The following is a 22,653-nucleotide window of genomic DNA, read 5'->3' on the forward strand; positions in this document are numbered from 1 at the left end:
CCGCATGCATACATACCGTGGACTGGGCATATATACCACGGCAGAAAAAAAAAAAAAACGACGCGACTACCCCTTGCCTCTATTTTTTTTTTTTTTTTACTTCAGAATTGGGCAGCGTGGTAACGACGCAGCACGGACTTAACAATGGAGGCTTGTCAGCCAGCAGAAACTTGACACAAATCACAGCACGCAGCCAGAAAATGATGACGAGGGAGTCGCCATCGCGGCACAGCACTGTCTCTTGGACGCCGTGTGCTTAGACGTAGTCCGCTTTGTAGAGCGTCTGTCTGTTTCCCAGCGCTTTTGCTGTGAAAGTTGCCTTCAGACGAACTTATTTTTTTCTAAACCACAGTGCAGCGTTACTGACGCAATGGCTGTTCGAACTGTTCGCGCCAATATCGCAGGAACGGCGCACGTGCGTGCGCTCACCGCGATACACTGCAGCCCGCCGTCTGGGCGCGAGCGGCTGTGTTATATCGCGACTCTCCGCCAGGGGCCCTTTTTCAGCGCGCCACCTATCCAGCGCTGGTCTCCCATGAGGCTGGGATGCTTCACTTGTGGCTCCTAAGGGCCATCGTTTCTGCCGATTTGCGGCTAAATTGGGATCAGGAATTGGCGCATGGCACCCAAAGTTTTTGAATTAACCGGGTTGGTACTGACTGCCGCTTCAAATTATCCACTCAAATTTACATTGCAAAATACGGGGCCGCAGAAATCCTTCAAATTATGCGGCATTTTGAAATAACTAAGTTCGAATTAATGAGGTTTTACTGTACATTGTTCATGTGTTTTCCAGTTGTGTTGACCTGGTAAATAAGTTGGATGTGTCTGTGTACATGGCAATAGGTCAAGTCTTTTTCACGTACAAGGTCCCTAAGTGAGGCTATGCTGCACTTTAGACAGTACATGTCAAAACCACTGTAGGGAAGAGCTAGGAGCTCGCAGGCATTTTGGCATGGAGAAACAAAAATAGACTAGGAAAGAACATCACCATGACAGTTTTAAAGCCTGGCAGTCGAATACATGAAGGAAATGTTCATGGGAAATGAGCACTAACCACTTCATAGGCAAGCGCCAATATCTAGCTGCCGAAAGTGCAGAGAGTATGGGAGAAGTAGAGTGATCATGTTGAGGACGTTGTAAAAGTTGCTGCAAACGAAACAATGCCTTGTAAAGTCTGCTAACCACAAAACACCTACTTAAAAGTCAATGAACAAATTGCACAAGTGTACACAAAACATGGAGGGGTGATATCGAAGGAGGTTGGCTTGCCGAGACTAGCTGTTTGATACTATGCCCTCTCCTATAGTCGGATACAACTTTAGAAGCCCGCGGCATTTCCGCCTGCACCAATGGGTGCGCACTTCAGGCTGACGTAATGAGCTGGACGGCTGGTGACCCCGCCTTCGGAGAACATTGCCGAGTGCATGAGTGGGACTATTTCTTTAGTTCCTGAGGTGATCGGCTGCCGCGCTTCAGTCGTCTGGGCAGGGCCTCTCTGGACTTCTTAAGTTGTATACGACTATAGTCTCTTTCTTCCTCTCTGCTGCTTGGTTATCCTCATAACTAGGCCCCATGATGCATAGTGGTTGTTGCAACTGTCCGATAATTTCATCAGAAGTGTTCTCTGAGAAGTCAACACCATCATCAGTAGTAACAGTCATCCCATGTCTGCCTGTAGTCTGCAAGGTTCAGTTTGATAGACATTGGGTGCATTGTCTTGATAGCCATCCACTCAGCAAGATGAGAAGTAAACCTTGCAAAAGAAGTTTTTTGTTCCTACAAGCATTACCTCACTCCGCGACACTTTCAGCAAATTTATTCCACAAAGTAGCGAGATCCTGGAGCTTGGTAGATTCATCAGTTCATCACTGTTGTGGGCTTCAATAACCCCTGTTTGCTCAGATAAACACTGGCTGCACTATCAGTGAGCACTTGAAAAGTTGCATTCCTAGTGCCAATGCCAATTTATTTTCACTTCTTTGATATTGAGGATCCTTCTAACGTTGTGATGCATGTATGAGTGGCGGGGAGAAAAGCATGCTTTGGACAACTGGCTGTAATGGCAACCTCAGTGTGAACTCAAAACCTCCTCAGGAAAAAAATATTGTCCCATGCTGTTCATGAGTGTCATCACTCTGCAAGCACTATACATCATAATAATAAAAAAAAGAAGAAACACCACATAGCTTTTGTATTGTGCCAATTGCAGAAATGATTGTACAAGTGAAAAAAAAACATGAGGAAGGAAAGTGAGGTTAATTGCTGCACTGATTAAGGGCTCTTCATCTGGTATGCACCATGCAGGAACTTTGCTACTTTCTCTTTCCCTTGACTTCTTGAGATGATGCCGTGCCCCAATTTACTTCATTTATTGTAAACAAACTGACCAGGGCCAGGATCTTCTACCTATTCTAAAAATGAACAAACATTTTTGCCCTACGCAATTGGTTGAGGCTCGCAATTACATCACAAGTGGGTTACATACGTGCAAACCTCAACCAGTCCTGTGTGGCAAAAATGTTTTTATTTTTGGCACCTGGTCATTATAAGTACATGCCTCCCTCATAGAATAATTTCCAAGAGCACCGAAAGTGAGGCAAGTTGGTACATATTCAAGACTTGAATGCAAGCTAAGCCATGGTCTTGCTAGGTTTGCAGAAAACGGTGCCATTGTACTTTTCCCAAAAACCTCCTCGTTAACCCCTCATTTATAAATACCATGCCCCCCCCCCCCCTTTCTCTCTCTCACAGCATGACCAAACCTGGTATACTCTAGTACTCTAGCAGGATCATGGCTTATCTGTATACCCTAGCAAGCTCAAGGCTCAGCACCATGCTTCTTCCCCCTCTGTCAAAATGACAGGAACTGATATACTATACGCCCCAAGTATTCCCCCCCCCCCTCCTTTTTTTAAATTTTTGTTCCTCCCCTACTATGCAACAGTGATCCACCACTTGTCATGCCAATCTCTTCATCCCCTTCTTTCTTTCTTTTTCCTTCTTTGTGTGCAAGCTTGTACTTCCCTTGCTCCACATTTAAGGTCACGTGAGAGGGAGCAATGTCTACGTAAACATGCTGCTAAGGATGGCAGTTGCTGCCCTGACAGAGACAAGTCCTCATGTCAAAACATTGGCTCCAGCAATATTCTCTGTTCAGCAATTTCTCATCACTTGCTAGCCTGGTTTGCTGTGCAGCCTGGTTTGCTATGCAGCCTGGTTTTATAGGATATAGTTGAAAAATCTGAACACTTGATTTTTTCTTTCAGTCACCTCCTCCTGAGTTGATTGAGCACCCCATCCTCATCAGGCGGAACAAAGTTGTCCCTGCAGCTAATCCAGCTTCACGGACAGAACGTACTGACAGCTCTGTCTTTGCACCAGACAGGTAAGAAATTCTTCACTGCATAAGGTATTATTCTTGGCGTCGTATACAGTTGCACACAGTACACAGTTATAACAAGTTTGGACTGTATTTGTGTGCATGTTTGTATAGACTAGTTGTTTTGCTTGTTACATTCTTCTCAGCTCTTCTGAAAACAATTATGATAACATATCCCAGGGGCAGTACAATGTGGAAGTAGCCTAACAATGTGCTTGTTGAATACTTTTATAGCCTTTCAATATAAATAAATTCTTTCCTGTAATTTATGAGAGTGTAAGCCACTTTAAATGGCCATATGCTGCATTCAAGTGCAGTTCAACATTTCTTGTAGCTTCAGAATACAAGGTCTGGCCAGGAAGCTTGCATCCTTTGCAAATGCATGTGAATCATGATGTAAGTCATATTTGTGTATCAAAATTTACCATAAATCAAAATTACGACTTTCAAAGGGCTCCAACCAAAAAATGGGTTTATTTCCCGACATTTCGGAATCAACTTGACTCCTTCTTCAGGGGGAGTGACAGTGAAGGTGTTGAGGTGCAACCTTTAACTTCTTTCACGAGCCAGCTTGGGAGAAGGAGGGAAGGCGCATCTTCTTTGGTGCTGAGAGTGTTGAAGGTGTTGTGGTTGCTGCGGTTGCGTGGAATTGATGGGCTGGGGGCGGCCCGGGCTGGTTTAGTTCACTCCCGACTCTGTTTGCCTTGCTTTTCTTGCTGTGGTTAGTCCGGGGATGTATACTGATGGCAGGTTTTCTTTGCAACGGTTCAAGTTGTTTTCGGTGTTTTGGGTGAACCACGACTCCAGTAACAGCCGTTTTTGTTGGTCAGTATCTGGTGTTAGGAATTCGGTTTTTTCGAAGGCAATCTTATGGTTGCCATCTTCCGAGTGTTCTGCAAAGGGGTTCCGTTGTCTTGAGAACAGTTCTGACGTCGTTTTTGTGCTGTTTAATTCTTTCGGTGAAGTTTTTTCTTTCACCAGTGTATGAGGCCTGGCAGTCGGAACATTTGATTTTATAGACGACGCCTTGCGCTCTCGCTCTTGGTGGATGGTCCTTGGGTTTCAGTAGAAGAAGATTTATTGTGTTGGTTTGTTCATGTGCGACCGTTATGCCTTCCTTCTTTAAGAGTCTGCTGATGGCTTCACTGGTGCCTTTCACGTAGGGGAGAGAGATGCGCTTCTGGGAAGGCGGGGACGCTGGGGGATCCGTTAGAAGTACTTTTCTTTTTTGCTGCTGGATTGCTTTCTGAATGACATGGGGCGGGTAGCCGTTTTTTTGGAGTTCGTTGAACACGGTGTTCCTTTCTTTCCTTCTGTCTGATTCTTATGTGCAGTGCGTTTCCGTTCTCACCAAAGTGTTGTTGACTACTGACGCTTTGTGGCTTGCATGGTGATTTGAATTAAAGTGCAGGTAGCGGCCTGTGTGCGTAGGTTTGTGGTAGACTGAGAAACTTAGGAAATCTCCTGTTCACTTGAGTAGTAAATCAAGGAATGGAAGGGATCTATCTTTGTCGCACTCGCAAGTGAACTGAATGTCTGGCTCTATGGAGCTTAGATGGCTGAGTAGGTTGGTGACTTGCGATGTCTTTATAATTCAGAAACAATCGTCCAGATACCTTTTCATTGCTAATAATAACCTGAAATGTGTGAACAACTTTCTTGAATTGTTCATTGTAGTAGGCATGTGGCACTTGCAAAATTAAAGCCGAGCAGTAATGAAGTTATGTCTGCTTACCTGTACACTTTGGAGATATGCATGCCCAAAATCTACTTTGAAAAATGCATCAGCATTCCAGTTAACAGTTGAATGGTTAGAGGAACACTTTTGGAATATTAAACTGGGACATTTACACATTTTGTAGCACATTCTAAGGACGGGTAGTAGCGCTGTTGTGATATTTGTTTTGGTGTTCCTACAATTTCACTGCTGTTGAGTTTTAACCTTAACATGTTGCCTGAAAGTAATATTTAATGCTTTATCGCTAATTTGTCGCTAATGCTAATTTATCGGTACCTCTTTGGTAATTAACAAAATGAAAGTGGAGAATTTTCTTGTTATAGTAACACCTGCCTAGATGTGCAGCCTAACTGTAAAAATGGCAGGTGCCTAGATTAACTTTTTTCTTTTTTGATTTGTTGCACTGATACCCAAGTGTTCCACAAGAATAAAGATACTGGTGTAAGACTACCTAATAGCTCAACATTTAAAGGGGTACTGACACGAACATTTTTATTTGTCGTTTCCTTGCATCAAATGAAAGGCCAAGCCCTCAAGAGCCTAGAAAATGTGCTGCTAAGCGTGAGTGCTCCCTTAAAAAGTAATTACAGTATGTTTTTAAACACTAGCTTCAGTTCCTACTGTACCCGACGTCACAACACAATATAAGCTTCTCGTCACGTGCTCGCCCAAGATATCGTGACGTTTCTACGGCCAGTCCGCACCGTGGCTCCATTGGTGACGCAGAAGCGACCGTTTTGAATGTTTTGGTGATGCACAAGCGGCCATTATGGAAGTACTGATACCTGACGTCATCACAACTAGCTGGACTTCGGCATGAAGTCACCAGAATTAGTACTGTAGCCTGATGTCAAGCTAGTGTCGATTTCGATAGGTGCACCTTGGGAAAATTGACTTTAATATCAAAATAAGATATCTTATCACAAGTTATCAGCATTTCTTTAGCTTCACATTTGCTCAGAGCCATTTCTGCATATAGGAGATTTGTATGGCAGAGTAAACTCTCATTCAAGAAATTGTGTCAGTACCCCTTTAATGGCATAACACCTGTTTTGAGCCTCGCACAACAAATGACCACATAAAGCTCCATATTTTGCTTTGTCTTTAACAAGGTGTCCAGAAAGTTTGTGCCTATTCTCAGTTTGAAGAAGGTATTTGTATAGTATCCTTATATTTTTCAATGACTCTGGCAGCATGTTGACTAGATTTCTGATTCATGCCTTAAGTAGATGTATGTTTTATTGCTTGATTGCTTGAATTAACATATTGCTTTGTCCTGCCCACAAGCATATGGAGTGCCCACGGTTGGGAGGGGATACCTTCCCAACAATGTCACCATTTCTTGGCACCTTTATTATCCCACTAGCTTGTAGCAAAGTTGCGAAGTGCCTCAAATGAAACGATTTAAGAAAATCGCACCAAAAGTTAAGCTTTGTAAATGTGTGCCTATTATATACACTATAATCTCATTATAACAAAGTCTCATCTGACACGAAAATAACTTCGTTATATCTGAAAATTCGTTATAAACGTACATTCATAACACTCTATCTATTCTATGACAAGACTATTCTTCACTTACTTCGTTATAACCGATAATTCGTTATATCCGTGTTCATTATATCGAGGTTGGAGTATAGCAGCATCAACCTCTCCAATGCTCATGATATTGTTCCAAATAGACAGTCCCTGTGCAGTCCTTGAAGTGGAGTGACAGGTTTACATTCCATTTCAAGACTCTGCTGTCTGCCAAAAATGACATTGTCTGCTGCCATGAGGTCTCATTTGAATGCCAGAAAAATTCTAGAATCCTCTTGTTCGTAATGATTCTTGCTACCTACTTTGCTCAGGTGTACTGACCTTAAAGTTGTTAGAAATTCCAGGCACCAACATTCCAGACATCTTCTGCATTCTGTGTGCCCATGTACACTAGCATTGCCATTTCACATTCTGTTGAGTTCCAGTCTGATTGCTTCATGTACTATGCCTTACTCACCTTACACATTTAATGGTGTGTACTTTTCAAATGATCTCCTTTTTCTTGAACTGTATGAAGGTTGGCAGCTATTACCTGAATGTTACTTGTTAATACAGTAGAACCCCGCTGATACGTTTTTGAAGGGACCGTAGGAAATAAACGTAAGAGACGGGAAACGTAACAGCCGAAAAACAGGAAAAACGGCAAAATATTTAGTGGTACAGAATTTTATTTCAATTCTTACGAGCAGCACGAAAATTGGCGCGCTCAGCCGCGATCTAGTCGATGGATAGAAACGCGGAGCTTAGGACGGCCTTATCCACAGAAATGTAATCAACGTATGTGATTTTTTTAACACCAACAGCTGTAGGCATGAAAGAACTAAGCACACGCAATCACGACCGGCGCGGCGAGTCCGACCGCGAACCGCACGCACGACCATGCGAGCTCCAACCAGCTCGAACTCCTCCCGTTCTCCGACAAATAACGATGATGATGAGTCTACGCCAACGCGATGGCAGAAGTGAATGCCAATCTCGAAGGCCTTGCTTTCGCAAGCAATTACATCATACACGCCATGTTTGTGCAATGCAAATCTCAGAGGCTATGCTTTTGTCAATAGTAAATGCCAATCTCGAAGGCCTTGCTTTCGCGAGCAGTTACGTCATAGACGCCATCTTTGCAATTTGAATCTCGAAGGCCATGCTTTTGTTTGCATCAATTGAAAGATTCTGTTGCTTGCGCCTCTCAAGCGGCTAATATTACGGTCAAACGAGGCCAAGCTGCGTGAAAATGCGCCATGGCCGCTCTCTTTGGTAGTCACTCGGTCGGCTCCGGGCGCACTTCGCGACGTATCATACGGGAACGGTCCGACAGTTACGACGTAACAGTGGGGTTCCCAATACATTGTATCCTATGGGAGCTATGCCGGGACCGGCGGAAAACGACGTAACAGCCGGGAAAACGTAACAGCCGGGAACGTAACAGCGGGGTTCTACTGTAATAGGTGTGCTTGCTGTTATAATTTTGCATATGATGCTTTTAATATGGCTGCTATGTCTTAGTCTCATTTACTAACATTATTTTTTATTTTTGTTTTAGCAGTAACAGGAAAACAGCCTCTGTGACAAGGTACAACTTATTTTATCTTATTATTACTTACAGCTTGAAAGCTTTTCACTAGTAGACTGTTTTTAAGCCTCTGAGTTTGTTGTTGTAAGTATTTTATTTGAGTTTACATATTAAATATAAGTCACATACTTATGCACTATGGCATGTAACATTTGTGAGTGGCGAGACCTGCAGAAAAGCTGAATAACTCTGCAGCCTGCTCAAGCGTATGCCGCCAACATAATTTTGTGATTCTTTTTATTGTGCTGGAAAAATTTCATTGAACCTTAGTGTAACAAATGCCTGTACGATTAAGTAAATATAAGGCTTTTTTTTTCACTGATGTCAGCACGTAACAAATATGTGCTTATGACAAGTGTTAATTATAACGAGACTAGGCTGTATTAAAAAAAGTTGCGTTCTTAGAATTTACAACCCACGAACTTTCGACGGCATTCGTAAATTTACATTATAGTGCTATTTACAGTCTGTTTGGTTTACATATGAATCATAGTGCCTACACACTGCAATTAATGTTCACTAACTGGCGATTATGCCATTCTTAAAGGGGCCCTGCAACACTTTTTGAGCATGCTCAAAAAGCGCTGCCGATCGGTAGTCGAGGCTCCCGAGAACACGCGAGCCAAACATTATAGCGATGCGCACGGCCTGGAATTTACAATAAATTCTCAAAGTCAGCTGAAAATCGCTCCCTCTTCTCTCGACAAATGATGTATTAGTCCGCAAAATATGACGCGATTGTCGGCAGTTCCACCATTGGCTGATGTTATAATCACGATAACACCCTCATTATTACTTTCGTTGTTAATTTTGAGTTCTATAAGTAGATAATATGTATGTTTATATTCTGTTATCACGTTAAAAACACCGAACAAACATTAATCGTAGCACTTCCGGTCTCACCGACAGCTCGTCTGCTCGTAGTTGCGTGGTTCCGTTTTCTTCACCATGCGCAGTGCCGAAAACGTGAATATTTCTGTGCTTTTGACCATCGCCGGTTGCCGCTGAGAGTGGCAGCCGTTCGAGTGTTGCCTCGTCAGCTGGGAACTGCATCGTCGGCACGTTCTCACGACCAACCTAGGCAGGCGTGCAGCATTTCTCCGATAACAATGCTGGCGTCCGGTGATGGCGGCGGTTCGGGGTCGTCTGCCAGTGCCGTCTTACGAGGCGGTGTATCGGAGTATGGGTCGAAACCCATCTCAGCTGTCATTCGTTCCAAACGCGCGCGCAGGTTTGCTTCCATGGTTGGCAGAGCGATGAAAACACTACGGCAGTTCGAGGTGCACACCCAACATTACCAAACCGACGCGCAGTTTTCAAGCACGCGCGGGCTCCGCTCCTCCGCTCGACGAGGACACGCGAGCCGACCGGAAGTTGCGCCACAGACCACGTGGTTGCGCCCAGACGTCAGAGAGAAAAAAATGAAAAAAATTCCGCCGGCGCTCTTGGGCGGAGCCTCGCACCTCCGCGCTCCCTTCCTCCACTCCCTGCCTAGCTTTCCGCGCGCTAGCGGCGTTGAGTAGAGGGAGAAAGCTGCGGAATGTGATTTCTATAATTTGGTAACACCACTTAGACTTGACGGATTCGAAAAATTTTTGCGGCATATGACTCGTAAAGAGCCATACGTCAATAATGAGACTATTCCATTGTCACTCAGAAAGGTGTAGCAGGGCCCCTTTAAGAAGTCTGCCGGGGCAATGCCCTTCCCTCGGCAGACTTAATGCCTTAGGTTAGCATGCGAGGGTTTATTGGTCAGCTGCTGCCTCGTGCAAAGATCACGTGCCACGTGACACCTTTTGGCAAAAAGTGTTCCATACTCGCTGCTTTGGCTACTAGTGGTCCTGGCTAACACTCCCAGGGACGACACATAGAGAAATACCCAACAAAGTGGACAGGGAAGTGCCTTCCGTCAATTGGTAGAGCATCAGACAGGTAATTCAAAAGTTGTGGGTTCGGATGCCACCGACGGAAAGGGTGACTTTTGTTCACTTTAATTCATTTCAGTTTACATCATAATTACTACACTACATTTAAAGCCAACAGTTAATGTCCGCTATGCTTTCCTTGGCCTAATTGCCTGTTGGATTCATTTGGTTGTGTCTAACAAAGAAATGAGCCCCTCAAAAAAAATTCCCCTTCTCTTGTTCATTCATAAGATACCTTATGTTAAGCTATACTGCCATTAGTAATTGTTATTACTAAAGCATTATCATACTCCCATTTTTTCTCCTTCTATCTAAATTGCTGTATGCATGTTCATCGTGGATTTATCTGCAAATAGTTCCCCCAAATAATTCTTCATATTTCAAGCTGGATTGGTTTTCTTGTTGTTGTAGTTATTGTTACCAAGTTGCAAATTAGTATGGAAACTTGAGCTAGTTGGTATGTGTTCATCTTTGGTTGATGCAGCGCACATGGGACGAGGACAAAGAATTAAGAAGCACAGGGCAGGCGCTGGCTTGCAACTAAATTTTATTAGGAAATACAAACATATATATAGGTGATGTATGTCATCGCTAAGAGCACCAAGATGAGAAAAACAGATAAACTTTGACGTCATATTTCACAGATGCTGCTTAAATACATAAGTTCTGTGTTACTGAGCAAAATCCATCGCAGGCTGACACACCTATCGCCTTTCCTTCGAAAATGGAAGACCTCAGTGACTTCTCTTGCTATCTCTTGTTTATGGTGTGACAGTTCGTGTCGGTAAAGAAGGGTGCGCAGCCGCATTCCTGGTAATGGGCGGTGAAGGAAAACGGCTTAGTCTCTGACAATGAACGTTCGTGTTCTCTAAGACGAACGTTCATGCATCTTCCGCTCTAGCCTTTGTAAGTTTTCCCGCATGATAATGGTATCTGATAAACAGTGGCCTCCTTGCAATCTGTATAGTGGAAAGTATGATTTTTTCCACAGTTAATTGGAACACTTTCATTGCCTTTGGTTTGCTTATTAAGGATTTTCTGCATTTTTGCGCACACAGACGTTAGCTTATGTGGTGACAAAAAAATTACATAAACACTGTATCGTTTGGCAACATTTTTCAATCCGTGTGCCACCCGATAAGTATACGATATGACCATGTACTTTTTTGTTTTGGTGGTCCGTTCAGCGTCCCCAGGCTGAGTTCCTTTTGTCATCAAATGTTTGCGCATCTTTTTGCAGGCTTGGGCAATGGCTTGTTTTGGAAAATCCGCTTGTATTAGTCTTACAACTTGTTTGTTAAAGCTGATTTTTAGCCAATCCTGACAAGATTTCTGCAACACAGAACAAACGCAAGAAAAGGCAATGCCTTGCTTTATTATTTTTGAATGGTTTGTTGTGAAAGTTAGTAATGGCTTAAGTGAGCATGGATGACAGAACCAACACACATGTGTAGGTAAAAACTCCAACTTCAGGTCTAGGAACTGGAGAGCTCCTTCCTTCATCATCTTAACCGTGAAGTTCAGGCAACTGTCTTTCTCGCAGAACACTTTCAGAATATTCACGAAATGTTGACAATAATCACCAAAATCAAAAAGCACCAAGTAATTATTGATATAAGAGAAAACATGTTTTACCATTCCCTCCAGACCTTCTGCCGACTTCCTATCCACAAAGCTCAAGAAAAATTCACAAGAACAGGTGCCACTCTAGACCACTCTAAGTAGCACTTGCAAAATACGATGTCAGAGTTTATCTGTTTTTCCTATCTTGAGGCTTTTAGTGATGATGTACATCAGCTATATATATGTTTGTATTTCCTAATAAAATTTAGTTGCGAGTCAGTGCCTGTCGTGTGCTTCTTAATTCTTCATCCTTGTCTCATGTGTGATGCATCAACCAGAGATGAAGTTGCCCATCGTTGCATGTCAAGCAGTGTTGTTACATGTTACTGCTTTGACACTTTACCTATGTTTTTTCTCTGCCTCAGCCTCCCAAGCGTACCTGGAAAGCCACAAAGTACACAGATGGCTAGGGCACTCGTGCCCTCAGTGTTTGCAAAGCAGAATTCTGTGGTGTCACCACACAAATCACATGGAAAGAAGAGTCGTGACAGCACAGGGCTTACCCTGAGGCGCAACTCGGCTGCATCACTGAGCTCCCAGCATGAGGAAAAGTCACAGTCTCAGTGGTATGACTTGCCACTCACAACTGATAAAGGATCAGAGGCACCCATCATTGAACTAAATGAACAAGTGAGTTCAATCTCAGAGCATTTTCAATATAGCTGCTGGTTATTTATAAATGTTTTTTAAAAAGTCAGTGGTCTCTGATAGAAAAAAAATATATTAGCAGTATTTTCAAACTTCCAAGCTATGTTGTCATGCTTTTTGCCATGACGACGTACACGTGAACCTCGTAATAAGATAGCATATAACAATAATAATGTATTAAGCTTAACAAAGTAAATGAAATTACCCTTGAAATCCCCATAGAGATGAGATTACGTATTTAAAGCCTCCTTTTGATGAGGAGAAAACATAGCATCCCCTAGCACTATATTAACAGCTTACACCTCGATCATCCGAACAAAACTAAGATACTTCTGTATTGTGTGGGATCCCTATATGAAAAGAAACTAATACTGATGGTCTGGAAATGACGCAGCATAAAGCTGCCATCTTCATCTATTCTAAGTACATAGTATGTTATCACACAAGTGACTCTCCCAAAGGCGCGAGTTCGACTGCGGGCCACGGCAGCCACATTTTGATGGGGCGAAGTGCAACGAACGTCCATGTTCTTGGATATAGGTGCACGAAAAAACCCGCAGTGGTCAAAATTAATGTCGAGTCCCCTCCTGCGGCGTGCCTCATAATCATATGGGGATTTTGGCATGTGAAACCCCTGAAATTGTTATTACAAGTGACTCTCCCACTAGCATTATGACACAACATAACATTAAAACACTATAATTATGAAGAAAGGTACTAAGACTAAGATTTCTCTTTTTTCTTAAAAACAATGTTGTCCATAAGCCCAGAACCTTATGCAAAAATACTTGCAGTGCGTAGAGCACCACATGTTCATGCTGATTCTTGAACGCCTTTAACACTTAAACTAGCCCTTGCAAATATGGTACCAGCACTCTTTTTTTTTTTGCCCACCATAACACCTTGGAACTGCCTGTATTTCTTGGTGTTGACTAGCACTGATTTCTTTGAACATACCTACATGTTCAATATTACGAACTCTTACAGCTGTGTTAGGAATGAATATTTACTGTTATTTCCTCTGCGTGCTTCAGTTGTTCTTTATCTTTGCTGTATCTTTGGAACACTTTTGCGTGTGTCCTCGTCCTCATTCATGTGAAGTGCCTTCATTTTCCTGTGAGGATGTGGATGTGTTATTCCATTCATATAAGTGTGTCATGTTTTTCCTTCATCTTACCAGTTTATGCTTGATTTTTAGATATTTTTATCTTGTTATTTGATAATATTTGTGGACGTTATTTTCATTCATTTTTGTCTTACTGGTTTACGCTTTATTATTACATTTTATTTTGAGGCATTGGATTTTGTTATCTGTTGATATTTTTACGTGTTTTGTTTTTTCTCTATTTTCAATACTCATGCCCCTCCTGCTTGTCTCTGTTTTGGTAAATAAAAATAAAAAATAAAATAAAGGTTTTGATGGTTGCAACCACAGAAAAGCAAACAAAGTGCTGAAGCATTCATAAACATTTGTGTCACTGCCTCTTAATGCAGGGTGATTCCACGTAAGATCGAACAAACGATGGCTGGTCGACCTCTCAAATTTATTTCAAAATTTTATATATTATTGCCTGATGAGTGGAAAGAAGAGATCCGCAAATTGTTTTGCCGCCAAAAATTTTTTTGAACCACAGGAAATCAATAATGACGAAAAGGTGGAGTGGAGCGCTCATCCACTCTGCTGTTTTGGCCAACTTTCGTTATGAATTGCAGAAAATATATTAAAGTTAGGTAGCTGAAATTTATTTACCTAAATATATGCATGTTTTTGCTTCTGCTCAGGTATTTTTAGTTTTTATGTGTAGTGCAGATGTTTTTATAAAAAACCTCAAAAATGGCCCAATCGGCAAAATTTTCTTTACTTTGAAGGTCTTTATCTCAAAAACGCCTTGTAGCAGAGGTACAAAAATTCCGCATTACGTTCTTCACATGATTATCTACCAAAGTGCCAAATCTTGAATTTATATAGTTTTCCAGTAAAGAGATATGATCGGGCTAAGTTCAAGAAAACACCGAACAATGAAAACTTCTGATGACAATTAAAAAAAAAACCCATTTTTTAAATTTCTTAAACTTTGTCCACTTATTCTCCTCCACATCAGCTTTCACAATCATTAAAAACATGTTGCATAATGTCGTTGCACTAATAGTTACGGCCCCTCCAATGAGACCCTTAGGCAAGGATGCGCAATTCCGACTTCTTGCCCAGCCAGTGTATAAAATGCAGGCAGGGTTGAATTTCTTTTTATTAAAAGGTCAGCAGGTACCTAAAAAGGTGTCGCCGGCACTGAAGACGTTAATTTTGAAATTATTTCGTCACTGCAGCGGCTACGAGCGCGGAGCTACCGAATAGGCGCGCGCGCACCCGAGATGCTTGTTGTAAAAGACGGCGCAGTGAGAGCTCGTTCTCGCGTCCTCAGACCGATTGAGTTCGAAACAGCAACACCTTTCAGGTGACTTGAACGCACGTGCACTGGAGCTTCGCTATTCTATCCGCCCTATGTTCGCATCTCAGCTAGGCGCTGATAACACGGCGGAGATGGAAGCAAGATGAAAACTCTATAAGGGAGCTATGAGCGCTCGCTTCAGGCACGCTGCTGCCACAGAAACTGCGCTGCGCCAGTTGCGATCAGTGGAAAGCATGAACGTGGCGCTCCAGTGGCAAAGCAAAATATGGATTGTCAAAGGAAAGAAAAGCAAAACTATCGGTAACCGGATGCGCTTGCCTATATTAGATGTCGGCAGCAGACTGCGTGAACTGGCCGCGTGTTCGGTGCGCTGTTCACACTTCATTCGGCGCGGATAGTTCTTGTGCTTTGCTCTTACTCTACTCCTCCTGTGCGTCTCATGACGAGAAAGTATAGCTCTGAAGAGTCTATTGTGGAGACTACCTTTCGAAGCACAAGAAGCTTAAAGGAGTACTGACACGAATTTTTAAAAATTTCGTATTGTTGCTCTAAATAAAAATACTGGTGTCGAGAAACCTAAAACGACTATTGTGGTGCCTGGGAATGCATCCTATATATTTTAAGTAGCGCCACCTTAAAAAGACATTTTCGGTTTCGATATCGAGGGGGTGGCTTCTCAGTGTCGTTTCATAGCAGTGTGACGTCACGGAGATACAGAAATTTGTGACGTACTAGCGGGAAATCCGTCATCTGCTCGTGGTGCAATAGACAACGATGAGTAAATTGTCGTCCAGTGACCCTGACAGTGATTTCTACGACTTAGGCTGCATGCAGGACGCAGAAGTCGCGAACTCGGAGGAACTGTCTTGACTTGTCGGGATAATGTCCTTGCAGTGTGGCTGGCTTGCAAATGCTCAGCGACGAAAACTTCAAAGTCAAATTAAAATATTTGATACGTGTTCTCAGACTCCAGTGTGTGGACAGCGTGGACACTGTATACCAACGAAGCAAAAAATGTCCCTTTTGCGATGTCTCAAAATCGTGTCAGTACTCCTTTAATTATTGCAAAGAAGCCAAAATTTCGCAGAGTTACCAACCTAGACATAAATGCTTTGAAGGAACGTTTAACGCCCGAAAGATCAGTGAATGTCAGTGAGACGGACTACTTGTGCTACGCGTGCTTTTGCTACCACTGCAATGAAAGATCTTCACGGAACGCACAGTTTAATGATGACATTCTTATGCCCCCTGAAAAAGAAAGCGACGCAATTAACCAGATCGCTGCGACTACCGGTGCACGTGCGTTCAAATCACCCGAGAGGTGTTGCTGTTTCGAACTCAATCGGTCTGAGAACGCGAAAACGAGCTCTCACTGCGCCGTCTCTTACAACGAGCATCTCGGGTGCGCGCGCGCCTGATCGGTAGCCCCGCGCTCGTGGCCGCTGCAGTGACCAAATATTTTCAAAATTAACGTCTTCAGGGCCGGCGACACCTTTTTAGATACCTGCTGGCCTTTCAATAAAAAGAAATTCAATCCTGCCTGCATTTTATACACTTGCTGGGCAAGAAGTCGGAATTGCCCATCCTTGCCTAAGGGTCTCATTGGAGGGGCCGTAACTATTAGTGCAACGACATTATGCAACATGTTTTTAATGATTGTGAAAGCTGATGTGGAGAATAAGTGGACAAAGTTTAAGAAATTTAAAAAATGGGGTTTTTTTTTAATTGTCGTCAGAAGTTTTCATTGTTCGGTGTTTTCTTGAACTTAGCCCGATCATATCTCTTTACTGGAAAACTATATAAATTCAAGATTTGGCACTTTGGTAGATAAAGATGTGAATAACGTAATGCGGAATTTTTATAGCTCTGCTACAAGGCGTTTTTGAGATAAAGACCTTCAAAGTAAAGAAAATTTTGCCGATTGGGCCATTTTTGAGGTTTTTTATAAAAACATCTGCACTACACATAAAAACTAAAAATACCTGAGCAGAAGCAAAAACATGCATATATTTAGGTAAATAAATTTCAGCTACCTAACTTTAATATATTTTCTGCAATTCATAACGAAAGTTGGCCAAAACAGCAGAGTGGATGAGCGCTCCACTCCACCTCTTCGTCATTATTGATTTCCTGTGGTTCGAAAAAATTTTTGGCGGCAAAACAAATTGCGGATCTCTTCTTTCCACTCATCAGGCAATAATATATAAAATTTTGAAATAAATTTGAGAGGTCGACCAGCCATCGTTTGTTCGATCTTACGTGGAATCACCCTGCAGTAGTTTGAATTTATGCTCATTTGAAATTGACATTTTGTTGCAATACACATGGCACTAGGGGCCTTTTCAAGTATGCAGAATAACTTTGGTCCACTCAAATGATCTTGTTTATGCTCTATACTTTTCAGATGTTCTCACGTTAAACTACAAATATTGCTTAACTCATAACTGAAATCTCAAATAGTATTCAGACGTCCTTAGTGGTCATTTACAAATGCATTACATGCAAGGTTGACAGTAGTATTTTGAAACATTGGCCTAGGGCTGTGAAGCAGCAGTAAATCAATACCTTAAAAAATAAATTGTCATCTACACTTCATAGGGCTCCGTGTTTTCGGAGTTCATTATTTTTTTTTAGGAAATTCAGCGTTTATCGGAGTTTACTTCTCGTAAATCTCCAATTCATGAAATTTGGTGTTTAATTTTGCATTATCAGTTGTTGCAATGTCTTCTTATTAATTTTATTTTCCATGAAAATGCGTTGCATTGTTGCTGATAATCCTGTTTTTCCATCCTTTCATTTTTTCTCACTTCCTGTTCATTTACCATGTTAATAAGCTCTTGATGTGCACTGCTGTAAACTCACCAAAGTTTACTTTTGGGGGGAGCAGGAGCTAGTCAAGCTGCTTGTCAGCTTTTTCTCCCAGCCTCCCTCATCTTGATGAAAAATAAAGGGCCTATTGTTATTATTATTCTCCATACTCTGAAATCTTAGGTGAAATGATATCTGAATGTGAAAACATGTGAATGCACTAAGTGCATTTTAGATGTCTGGAAGGTTTGAACGCGCAAACACAAATACGTACAAGCACGAATACTTGAATACTAAACACCTACGTTTGTTTGTATTACAACCTTAAAGCTTGTTGTAATACACGCAAGCATACTTTACGAGATTGCTGCCGCTGATGGAAGTGCGTTACTTTCGATTGACGATTGTCAGCTTTGAAAATGCCCTTTGAACATTGAAAATGCCCTTTTAAAGTCTGAGCTTATCGGATAAATCCGAATTGTCAAAAATTTTACCGGCGAGTATTTATCGGACTTTTTCGGATTTATCCGAAAACACTGAGCCCTACATGTAGTAGGACAAGACCGTGGAAAAAAGAAAAGGAAAGAAAAGTACCAGACAAGGTTCTCATGAAAAAGCTTCAGAGTTGAAAGAAAAGTTCCTCCTTTTTCAGGGTAGAAACAAGAACGAAGTACTTTACGGAGCAGTTTTTCTACCATCTTGGCTAACTAGGAAGCTGGCATATTGCAGGATGAGGCGACATTAATTAATAGCTTTAGGCGCAGGTGCACTGAATCCGGGAAATCACTTCTCCAAAAATTCACAAGGAAAAAAGGAGGTTTGTCAACAAAACGGTTGTCATCAGTCGGTAGCTTAAGACTCACAAGCATGAGCTTATGCTACTTTCAGGCTACAGTAGCATGGCAATGTTCCCTTTCGTTAACCTTTCTTGACCCTGTGGATATCGGCACAACTCATTTCTCAAACCAGCACCCTGTGTGGTACCAACCCAATGGCGAGACCGTGTGTTTTTTGAGGGGGCACATTCTTGACTCGGCAGTGGAAACTACAAAGGCGGGTATTGTCGAGTGTCATTTTATGTTCGGTACCCTGTGTAGATAAAAATTTTGGGAGGGGCACATGCCTGGTTTGCTGCCCCCTGACTACGCCTCTGGTGGTACATGCATGAAAACATTTTTTTATGGCATCTTAGCACTTATGTGATGCCTAAGCATACACTCTTTTCTTTTTTGCCAGCTTACTCCTCATCGTCCTCTTAGATCAGAGGCTGAAAAGCGGCACAGCAGACCTTCCAGTGGACAGTTCAAGCTCCCTCCTTCAACACCACCCTCCCAAGGTGATTGGACATCGAAGTGGTCATATCCAGCATTAGACATCACTTGTTGTGCATCTGTATTTGGTTTTACTTTGGTTATAAGCCTCCCACGCTCAAGTTTGCGCAGCATCCTTCGCTGCCCCAGCGGAGAGAGGGCGAATCTCTGGTAGCTCGGACGGGTCGCCCTTCCTTGGTTTTACCATTGCACGCGTGGAGAACATGCTCCCCGGGGCTTTTATCTCGCATTTTTCACGCTATGGGTCCCGCTCCTTCGTCGTACTGGAAAGCAGGCACGCAGTCCTGCTGCATTGTGAACTGTCACAAAAGTTTTAAAACGACAAAGAGCCGAAAACTGCCCATCAAGTTCTAGCGTTTCCAATGCAAGCAGTGCGAGGAGCAGATGCATCAAGAGTGGATTATGGCAGTTCGCCGCACTAAGCATTGCTTTCGCGGTTTTGTCACCTTGAAGCAATTTTTGTCGTACACAGTATTACGAACTATTAACGAGGAGAAATGCGATGACCGTGCTCATTTGAAAGGGAAGTACATTTGTGAACCAAAGCTGCAACAAATAGACAGCCGCTGTACATTTCGAGATTGCGCGCTGGCTTTCCCAGTCAACCATTTGTAATGGGACAGTAGCGGAGCATGTTGGCTTGTACACCACAGTTTAAATACTGTACCGGGAGTACTACACGTTTTATTCAGCTGATGGCGGTACATTTCCCGTCGCGGCTCACCGTAAACAGAATTAAGCTGCATGTTTGCACTGAGCGTTTATATTGGCCTTGTATGCGACACGCCGTGATTGCTTAGCAGGCTGAGGTGTTGCGCTGCTAAGATCGAGGTCATGGGTTCGATTCCCACATACGGCAGCTGCATTTCAATTGGAGTGAAATGCAGTTACACCGACGTACTTAGATTTAGGTGCATGTTAAAGAACCCCAGGTGGCCCCAAGTCCCCCACCACGGCATGCTTCATAATAATGTCGTGGTTTCGGCACGTAATATATTATAGCTTTGCATGCGCATGAGCCGCGGCAGCTGCCGCTTTGGAAACTAGCTGAAGAAAGAAACAAGGCGGCAATAAAATTTTCGATTGTTTCGCGAAATTAGACGCGCTTATCATCAGGCACAAATCTTGGCATAATCATAAACATGCGCGATCCCAGTGGGTATTGTATAGTACAATACTGACCAAGCGAGCTGTCGAAACAAGCAAAGCGACATTCGAATCAGCAAACACGGTGTGTGATCAGGCGTCGATATTATCCGAAATGAAACGCGCCTCTGCAAGAAACATCCATGGTCGAAGTGGGCATGAAACACTTTTTTGCGCGCATCATTATGCTGTCAACGGAAGCTCTAAAAAAATCCAAGGTAGCATTAAACTTGCGATCTGACTACTTGTTATCATTCGATGCAAACTTCAGCAAAAGTGAAACTCCCACGAAACCGAACACAACGCATTGCAATGTTGCCAGTGACTCAACAGGGCAGATGTAAATTTATGCTCTTCACACTGAGCTCATAATAAATTTATAGCCGCACGACAAACTTAGCATCCAAGCAAGCGAAAGTCGTCAGTCGAAAACGCACGCGAAAGCGTGGTGGTTGTTTGCTGACAGCTCCGAGCAGACACCACTGCCACAACAAAGGTGCATTTTACCAGTAACATAATTGCAGAACTCATGCAGTCACCTCCCTCTTGATGTCATAAAAATGTGGCCGTTCACCATCGGCATGCACGTAGTGCTCGCACAAACAGCATCGTCCTTGACGACCTGCTTGGTCCCGCAAAGGTGGTTGATCAACCGCTCTCCTCTGGTGAGATTCACACCGTCAAAATGTTTTTTTCCATCTCTGCTATCTTTCTGAACCTTCAGAGCAAGCGACACGTGAAGCTGCACGTGCAAGGCGAGCAGACAACAGCGCATGCAGGGCACGTGAACGTGCTGAGGCAGCTCAGTCAAAAGGCAGGTGCGGGGAGAGCAGCGACCGTTTTTTGCAAGAAAGGCGGCGAAACACTCGTGACGCAGCGCCCCCTGGCTGAGCTTGGGAGGCCTATACGTAAAACTGGGACTCCTTCCCGATAGAGTTCTGGTTTGCAGTCCACTGAAAACAAGGTACAGACAGACACAAGGAAATGTATCACATAGGTACTGTCCCATTTAACATGCTTCAAGAAGCTAACTTCATATTGTAAGTGGCTACTTGAAGAAACATCCAATGTTTATTTTGTGTTCTCCTTAATTCATTACTAATTATGAGCTGGCTATTTAATTGTGAAATTTACAGTTGGCACGTTTTTTGTGGTGCACCCTCTTTAGCAGCATTCTTTTTTCCTCATTAAAAAAGAAAAAAAATTTATAATCTGGAAGGTGAAAAAAGAGAGAGAGAAAGAAAAAAATAGACAATAGTGTTTTGCTTGTGTCCATTGCCGTTATGAATGTTATGAATGCTATGAATGAACTGATTCTACAATATAGCATTTATTCTGTAGTTTTCGCTGTCCTAGTTGAGTGAACTGACAGCCTGCGCTGTAGTTTTTGTGATATTTTAACTGTTGCAGATTGCTAAATGCTGTCACAAACTGCTATACTTGGACTAGATATGGGGCTTGTCAATAACAGGAACTTAGCAGCCCTGAGATCATGGCACCTGTGGTAAAAAAAATGTTTTAACGTCCACGACCATCGTATGAATTACACAGGCTAACATGCCTACTGCTAGGTTTAATGCATGTACTGAGAAAGTGTACAGAGGGACAGCAGCAGACATCGTATTCATCACATGGAGGCTGCAAGTTCAGTTCTTGCCAGCAGCAAGTCATCATTTCTTCCATGTGCCCCTTTTTTTTTTTTTTAAGACTATAAAACTAATGACTAATGTAATATTCACTCTTAGTTGACTCCAGATTTGAATTAACATGTGGTTCATTCCTGCTGTGCTTTTTTTGCCTTCACATGTTTACTATGGTGCACTGTCTCGCTGTCATTGCAGGAGCTGGAGGGGCCACTACTCCAAGCTTGGCTACTGCTACCAGCTTCCCCATGTTTCCAGCCAGCTCCAGTGCACCCACTTGCTCACCAGAACCTCCCCTTGAGGTAGACAAGCCACCGCCTCTACCTCAGAAGCAGGCATATGCTGATTACACCAATGTGACAGCAGAGGATACACCTGCATTGCCTGCACGCAAGCCTTCCCTCAGCATTCCTGGCATGACCAAGAATAGGGTAAGAGTTCAATCAGTAGACAGTTTTAGCTGAGTGTTGCTTACATTTCACCTGCTCAAGGCACTGCAAAAAAGTGCGTTGATTTAGCATGATTCATAGGTACCGTAAAATTCCGAGCAAGCCCCCCCCCCCCAAACGAAGTCGAAATTGCCGGCAAAGTGGCGGGGGGGGGGGGGGGACGCTATCTCAGAACGGCACCAAATTCAAATTTTCGCGCCAGAAAAAAGAACGCAGTGCACATGGATTAAAATTTTATTACAGTGAACTCTATTTAGGCCCAGGATTTGTTGTAGCTTTTAATCGCTTTTAAACCATCGAAAGACTCCTCTGAGTTGGTTGCAAAAAACAGGTTGCAGCATTCCACTTCAAGTCCGCCGCGGTCTTCTGGCACCACAGCTCCAACATCGGCCAGTCCGTTGTTCAGGTTGCCGTCCTCCGAGCCATCGAACACGTTACTAATG

The 22,653-nt window shown here is 43.0% G+C and overlaps 1 protein-coding gene across 2 annotated transcripts in view; it reads left to right on the top strand.

Annotated features, from left to right (window-relative positions):
* The window catches only part of LOC119379011 (dedicator of cytokinesis protein 1), a 101,661-nt gene that overhangs the window by 71,194 nt on the left and 7,814 nt on the right, over positions 1–22,653 (top strand). Inside the window, exons 38-42 of one of the 2 annotated variants that reach the window (XM_037648139.2) lie at positions 3,270–3,388; positions 8,200–8,229; positions 12,143–12,407; positions 18,878–18,977; positions 21,960–22,192. In XM_037648139.2, the coding sequence (XP_037504067.1) occupies positions 3,270–3,388; positions 8,200–8,229; positions 12,143–12,407; positions 18,878–18,977; positions 21,960–22,192 (747 nt within the window). The remainder of the gene's footprint in view (positions 1–3,269; positions 3,389–8,199; positions 8,230–12,142; positions 12,408–18,877; positions 18,978–21,959; positions 22,193–22,653) is intronic. The other variant, XM_037648140.2, reaches the window with a different exon arrangement.

The sequence above is a fragment of the Rhipicephalus sanguineus genome, chromosome 1, assembly GCF_013339695.2.
Source record: "Rhipicephalus sanguineus isolate Rsan-2018 chromosome 1, BIME_Rsan_1.4, whole genome shotgun sequence".
NCBI classification, from domain to species: domain Eukaryota; kingdom Metazoa; phylum Arthropoda; class Arachnida; order Ixodida; family Ixodidae; genus Rhipicephalus; species Rhipicephalus sanguineus.